The following is a 7,511-nucleotide window of genomic DNA, read 5'->3' as shown; positions in this document are numbered from 1 at the left end:
CTGCTGCTCGTGTTAGTGTGTGTGGGGGAGTTTGTATGAAGTCTCTTATAGCTCCAGTTTTTTATGTAAATGTTTTGAGGAAAGCCGCAGACTGCAGTGTGTTCACAGCTCTTTATGTTCGCTCTTTACTGTGCCGACACATACAAGTGTTGGATAGAGAAACTCCAGGTGAAGAACTGTGTTTAGATTTCCAGCATGAAGTGAACACATTTTGGACGAAGACATTTCTGAGACAGCAGAAGCTCATTTTTACTGTAAAACTCACTCCGGCAGTAAAAACTTGCCAGTTCACACCGAGTGCAGCAAAAAGAGAAAAGTGTGAAGCGTGACGTGAGTGTTGGAGCAGCGGCGCGGTCACGAGAGCTCTCCTGACCCCCCCGGCGTCGCCTTTAATTATGGACACTTTAATTATGTGAGACAGCAGACTATGAAACAGCAGCCAGCGCTTGCAGAGAGACATTGATCCCTGCCTCCGAATATTCAGAGCCGGTCAATAAAGCGAATGGACTCCAGTGCCATCCATCACAGAGGGGCGGGGCGGGGGGGCGGGGGGGGGCGTCTGTGTAGAGCTGATGCTGATTAATGTGTCGAGTGTATGTTCAGACACAACGTGACGACGTGACTCACTCCCGTGTGTTGTCAGATGGAGCACGTCCCCCCCTACGACGTGGTTCCCTCCATGAGACCCATCATCCTGGTGGGGCCGTCGCTCAAAGGATATGAGGTGAGGATAGAAAAGTCATATTCTGGTGTGAGTTCACATCCGAGTGTCGTCTTACGGCTGCCGTTTGCTCTGCAGGTCACAGACATGATGCAGAAAGCGCTCTTTGACTTCCTGAAGCACAAGTTTGAGGGCAGGTAAGAAGAAGAAGAAGAAGAAGAGCTTCTGCTGGCGCTGCCTTCATTGGTGTCTGTGTCTGAGGCCACTAACCGCTGGTGTGCCGGATCTGTTTCAGGATATCCATCACACGGGTGACAGCGGACATCTCCCTGGCCAAACGCTCGGTCCTCAACAACCCCAGCAAACACACCATCATCGAGCGCTCCGGCACCCGCTCCAGCCTGGGTAAGGCGACACGCAGCCCCCTCACACAGGTTGTTATGTGACAGATGGTGAAGTAGAGTAAAGGGACACCGTTACAGTGGAGATAAAAACCCTTCTGTTCATCACGTCACGCTGCTGAACATCCATTTAAATATCTGTCATTATCTGTGTCTCACTTCTTTGTCACAGACAGATTGATAGATGAGGAAACTCTGCTTTTGCTGGGGACTAATTTCAGCTGCGGATGGATACACATTAGTTGGTCCTGGCAGCGGGATGTTCGTAATAAACCACAGTGGATGTGTTCATTGAATCAAAGCGACACGTCCGTCAGGGCACAGAGGAATAAGATACAGAACGAGATATTTACACTTTTAAAGAAGCTGTTAAAGGCAGAAAGAAGACGCTCACTGTGCTGCAGGAGCAAAGTGTCACGGCTAAAATCCTGGTGATAAGGGATCCACCTGGATTTTTGGATACAGGATTGCAAAATCTAATTTGTGTCATTTTTAAAGTGTCCTTGCTGTTGCAGGGTGTAACGGAGCATGTCGGTACTGTTGTACATCATCCACAGACCTTTTTATTCCTGCTCTGACTGCCTGAGTCTGATCTGGATCCTCCTCTCTCATCCTTCTTCCTGTCTTTTCTGCCCTTCACCTGCCCATCTCCCCTCTTTGCCCCACCTCCCCTCCCTCCCTCCCTCCTCCCATCTTCCTCCACCACTCCTCTTTTGACTCAGACGTACTGGGTAGGTATGCTCTCCCCTCCCTCTCCTCCTCACTGTATTCACCATCGGCTCATACATCGTTTGTCTGCCTGTCTGCTTGCCTGTCAGTTTCTCTGTTCCTCATACTTCTGTGTGACAGCCTGTAGCCTCTAACAAAGAGGAAACGTTTACGAAACCAGAGCGGGAAACCTGCTCCGGACTACGAGCAGGAACGAGCGAACGTGGAAGCCGATGCTTCCCCCTGTGACCTGAGCATACAGCCATCCATATATTCGATGTGTGCAATCAAACCCAAGGACGGGCTCTATAGAAGCTGGACCTGTCCTCGTGATCTCTGTCCAGTCACTGCAGCAGAGCGAGTTTCTCCCTGCAGTCAAATCCAAATTTGCAAAAGTCCAAGTCTCCTTTGAGGTTAATGGAAACCTTGCCTGCTATTTCTTCATACCAGTTAAAGTTCACGCTTCTTATCGCTCTGCAGAGGTTGTTTTTTTTTGCCTCCAGCTTTAATTCTCCATCCCTCAGCCCTCTGGAGGCTGCTAAATTGCGTGCAGGCCCCGTCTCTCTGCAGATTGCCTCGCCCCCGTTATCTCCCTCCGCCGCTGGCTTGGCAGCTCGCAGGCGCTGAGGTCTGACCAGACAGGAGAGGAACACTCTGGTTTTCGGTTTTAATCTCGCTCCTTACACATCAACAGGCTGATTAAAAAAATAAAGGGGGGAGGGGGGGCTGTGCTCGAAATGCTAAATAACAAGCTGTTCTAGTTATAGTTGTTGAGGAACAATGTAAACAGAACACCCAAGCAGTCCAGAGTCGAGTGGTTCACCTGATAGAATAATTACTGCTGCGCCTGTCGGCACTAACAGAAACTAATGTTCCACTTAATTTGCCTGATGAGGGTGTTTTTTTTTTTGTTGTTGTGTTTTTTTTTTGTTTTTTTTATTTACATGGTGAGAAGTTGTGCCCTTATTATTAGGTATTAGTGCCACAGGCATCTCATTCTTAAGTGCCTGCCTCCTCCACAGCTCTGAAATGAAACACATCAGATGCACGTTGGGAGGCTGCGACAGAATGAGGATGCTGCACTGCTCCATTTAGCTGTGCATAAATGGAACTTAAACTGTGATCCGATCTAATTCATACGCTTGGAACTGTTTCTCCTAAAACTCGGACATGCATGTTGAAGTACTAACACGTACAGACTGAAGGAAACACGGCCGACGCTCGGTGCTGTGTCTCCTCAGGCCCAGATGTGGCTCACATTAGCGGTTTGGTGTCTCGCCGTATGTGTTTACGTGTCTCTCCTGTGTCCCGGGCCTTCAGCGGAGGTGCAGAGTGAGATCGAGCGTATCTTTGAGCTGGCCCGAACCCTCCAGCTGGTCGCTCTGGATGCCGACACCATCAACCACCCCTCTCAGCTGGCAAAGACGTCCCTGGCTCCCATCATCGTCTACATCAAAATAGCCTCACCTAAGGTACGCCTTCTATTCATATATTTGGGATTTTCTCCTGTAAAACACCCTGCGATGTGTTTCTGTACTGTAGTTGAGTTTGTTTGGCTGCACTGTAAACAGACACCAGCTGCTCATCTGTTGTTTGTCTCAGATATTTGCTGCCACTGAAACCATCAGCAACCAAAATATGAAACTAGTCAGGATGTCGACTTCTGTGTCATAAACTAACAAAAGTATTTAAGTCTTGGAACCAAAAGTAAAATTCATAAAGTTTAAGATTTGAATTGTTGACATCAGTGTTTTCTAGTTTGACCACCATTTTGAAGCCTCGAGTGGCTTCACAGGCGTCGCCATCTTGTTTTTTTTTGGAGCCGTAAGTGAAGTTTGTTCCACAAAGATCTCTGATAAATCAGCAGAGAAGTCGTGGCACACGTGACGCTTCTAGAGCCCCAAAACTCTACTGAGAGCCTTTTTGTTAAAGTGTGTTCTGTTTTTCTTTCTCTTTAATTATTTCTTTCCTTTTTCTATGATAAAATAACAAAAGTAGACGAGCGTATTCACACGAACAGCTGTCTCCTTTCAGGTCCTCCAGAGGCTCATCAAATCTCGGGGGAAGTCCCAGGCCAAACACCTAAATGTGCAGATGGTGGCGGCAGACAAGCTGGCCCAGTGCCCCCCCGTGAGTTTGGCTTTGAGTAATAAAGAAAAGCTCCAAGTTCTAACAGGAATAAAAAGATAACGGTGGTTTTCTGTGTGCAGGAACTGTTTGACATCATCCTGGATGAGAACCAGCTGGAGGACGCCTGCGAGCACCTGGCTGACTACCTGGAGGCGTACTGGAAGGCGACACACCCCCCGAGCAGCAACCCCCCCAACCCTCTGCTGAACCGCACCATGGCCACGGCAGCCCTGGCCGCCTCCCCCGAGCCCGTCTCCAACCTGCAGGTACAGGTGCTCACCTCCCTGCGCAGGAACATGGATCTGTGGCCTGACATGGTCGGTGCTGTAGCCAATGAGGGGAAAGAGGAAGAGCACGCTCTCTGAAGGCCAGCACGGGGGTGGGGGGGGACTCCGGCAACTCAACCCTGACCCCGACCCAGCAGCGTGCTGTCTTTACCCTGAAGGAAACGTGCATTAAACCCCCGTCCGTGCTGTATATAGAAACACATTCACACAAACACACCTGTGACACATAAATCTCACCAGGAGCCACATGAGCTGCTCGTTTAAAAACACCCACCAGTCAAATCTGGATCCAGTCAGGGTCGACTCCCCAGCCCTGGTTCCTTCCACCCAATCCACACTGGACTGAACGAATAACCCATAAGGCCCTTGGACCCCCTCCCCATTTCTCTGTAATCCAGAGTAAGATGATATCCGCTGCCCCCGTCCCTCCCTCTGCAGCTCCGTGGCACCTTTTCCTCTCTGGGAGGCTGAATCCAGTCGGCTGTCCTCCTCCGTGTTGCCATGGCACCGCCCCTGAAAACAGCAAGTCATGTCCGCCTCTTCACACGGCAGCGCTCGGTGTGGTGGAGGCTGCTGCTAACGCTGCGTCCACTTTAGTCTCTGTGGACTCGTTCTAACAGCAAAGCCCTGATCGTCTCTCATCTTAACTAATTAACCACTGGTGATGAGCTGCATGCTGTCGTTTGTGTCTCTGGCAGAAACGTGCTTTTAATCTCCTTCTAGCATTTCTACTGAGGCGGCACGAGAAAAGCATTTCAGTGTTTCCTACTGTGTGCAGGACAGACGTCTCGTGCTGTGGAGAGAGAGAGAGAGAGCACAGAATTAATCACATCATGATTCAGTGAGATTTCTGCTGTTCTCTGCCCTGCGGTCAGGTGGCCAGTAGGTGGCGCTGATCTTCAGTCTGCTTCTTCAATAACTGCCTGTTTGTGTTTGCAGGAAGGGTTTAAGATGGATGATTAACAGAACTAACTACTTACTGTGTGTGTGTGTGTGTGTGTGTGTGTGTGTGTGTGTGTGTGTGTGTGTGTGTGTGTGTGTGTGTCTGTGTGTGTGTGTGTGTGTGTGTGTGTGTGTGTGTGTGTGTGTGTGTGTGTGTGTGTGTGTGTGTGTGTGTGTGTGTGTGTGTCTGTGTGTGTGTGTCTGTGTCTGTGTCTGAAGCACAGGTCTGTTGTTGTGCTGTCCTCTAACACTCACTGACGGTCTGGTTTTGCTCTGCTGTTTGTGTCTCTGCATGGTTTCTGTGTGCCGTGGCGTGCCCGTGCCCGTGCCCGTGGCCGTGGCGTGCTGCAGGGGCCGTACCTGGTGCACGGTGAGCAGAAGCGGGACGGGGCTCTGACCGAGTGCGGTGGGAGCGGCCCCCTGCACGACTATCAGACAGACCTGGGAGGAAAAGCTCAGCAGCAGCAGCAGCAGCAGGCGTACATGCGCTCTTCTCGTGGTCAGCTCCGGGGGGGGAGCGGGCGGGGGCTGTCACGGCAAGACACCTTCGACTCCGAGACCCAGGGCAGCCGAGACTCCGCCTACACCGAGGCCGGCGACTCCTGCATGGACATTGAGACCGACCCCTACGAAGAGCCCGAGCCGTACCGAGGCGGCGGGGGCAGCCGCCTCCACCTGGCGCAGCACCACGGCAGACAGGCGTCCTGGGAAGACGAGGGCGCCGAGCCGGACCAGGAGAACCTGAACCACCCCCCGATGCCGAGCCAGACGCAGCCGCACGGACGAGCCAAGCTGAGGGAGCGTTACTGCCAGGACCCCGTGGACACGGGGGCCAACATGAGCCGCAACAAGAACCAGGACGACTGGGGGAGGGACGTCTACATCCGCTGAACACACATGACGGGGCGAGGAAGCTACAGGACGGACTGGAGGGGGGGTTCAGGCTTTGGGCTCGGGGCCACGCCAGTCAGGCCAACAAACCAATCTGTTTACATCCCAGTACAATGTAAAGAAACAGCGACTGCCAGACGCCATCTCATCTCCTTCTTCTTGCAATTCAATTTATTTCTGTTAGAAAACTACTATTGGTCTCTTTTTGTCTCCTGTGTTGATTCTGCATGAATATCATGGATTTCTAACCTGACAGCACGAGGACAGTAACTGTTCTGATTGTGAATCGGTGATTGTGATCCTCTGGTTGTACAGTTGAAGGCCGGTAGGCTGTAGTCCGTCTCGTCTGTCCGTCCTCTGCCGTCTCAAACAGGGTCTCGTGTCTCCGTCCCCATGTGCAGCGTCAGGGTCTTTCTGTTCCTTAAACTCACGCTCAGTGCTTCTGGATGTCAGGGTTTCCCGGTGCTGATGTCCAGACGCTCTGAGCCTCTCACCTTTCTGATCACCCAGACCTTAAGAAGCTGGTGGAGAAGCTGCCATACTTTAACACAACGATATATCGATGTTACTACGCTCGTGTCGGCTCGAACACAGAGCGCTCTCCAAAGATGTTTACTTCCTCCCTGACCCGGTTCACCAGTCTGACCCGGTCCTCCCGTTTCCGCTGGGTGCACGTGGCGCCCGCAGAATCCATTTGTTTTCTAACGCCGTGCAGATTCACAGCAGGTCGTCGTTTTGTGAATGAAGTGTCCTGCCTTAGTCACTCCCACCTTAAAAACACCCTTATTTCAAGAAAACTCCAATCACAAGTGCCGGAATGTCTCGCCAAGCCATGTCCACCGCTGCCACGGCGGGACGTCTTAACGCTCGTTTTCACACCCTCCGCCTGTGCCGCCGCAGCATGCCGCTCCACTCCTTTTCTTTGCTCCTGCTTCGTCGTCTGGTTTTCAGGGCTAATGCTTATAGAAAAGTTACTGTGTGTGAAAGTGAGAGTGTGTGTGTGTGAGAGTGTGTGAGTGTGTGTGTGTGTGTGTGTGTGTGTGTGTGTGGTCAATCACTCCCAACGCTCTCTCTCTTCCTGCTCCTGATTTCTGACTGAATTAGTGTTTTACCTGTGGACTTTTTTTTTTTTTTTTTTTTAAATTTTAACTCTTCGGTGGTCGTGAGGTCGTGAGAGGAGTTCCCGGTCGGTTGGGTGGGGGTGTGGAAGTGTGTGTGTGTGTGTTGGGGGGAGGGGGGGGCAGGATCAGCTTTGGTCTTTAACAGAGAATCCATGAATGTGTTTGGCGGGCTGCCTCGGCCCGCCCGTCTTCAGTTGAATAAATAAATATTAAATAATGATCAGTAAATAATGTTATTGTTGCGTTAAAGCAAATTGTTCAGAATATGAAATAACATGTATCATTGGTGCCTGATTGTAGCTACATTTTGCTTTTTCTGCCTTTTCATTTTTAATCTGTGGACAAATTCGTATTTTAATTAAAAATTTAA

The 7,511-nt window shown here is 50.8% G+C and overlaps 1 protein-coding gene across 2 annotated transcripts in view; it reads left to right on the top strand.

Moving 5' to 3' along the window:
• cacnb1 (calcium channel, voltage-dependent, beta 1 subunit) overlaps positions 1-7,511 on the top strand; it is a 27,350-nt gene extending 19,839 nt beyond the window's left edge. For both annotated transcript variants that reach the window (XM_070847292.1, XM_070847291.1), the window contains exons 8-14: positions 644-724; positions 800-858; positions 957-1,066; positions 3,091-3,242; positions 3,805-3,900; positions 3,981-4,166; positions 5,481-7,511. In XM_070847292.1, coding sequence (XP_070703393.1) covers positions 644-724; positions 800-858; positions 957-1,066; positions 3,091-3,242; positions 3,805-3,900; positions 3,981-4,166; positions 5,481-6,020 — 1,224 coding nt within the window. In that variant the 3' untranslated portion in view covers positions 6,021-7,511. The remainder of the gene's footprint in view (positions 1-643; positions 725-799; positions 859-956; positions 1,067-3,090; positions 3,243-3,804; positions 3,901-3,980; positions 4,167-5,480) is intronic.

Source organism: Pempheris klunzingeri, chromosome 17 (assembly GCF_042242105.1).
Source record: "Pempheris klunzingeri isolate RE-2024b chromosome 17, fPemKlu1.hap1, whole genome shotgun sequence".
Classification (NCBI taxonomy): domain Eukaryota; kingdom Metazoa; phylum Chordata; class Actinopteri; order Acropomatiformes; family Pempheridae; genus Pempheris; species Pempheris klunzingeri.
The sequence above is the reverse complement of the archived record's forward strand: the minus strand, read 5'-3'. Positions and strand labels throughout refer to the sequence as shown.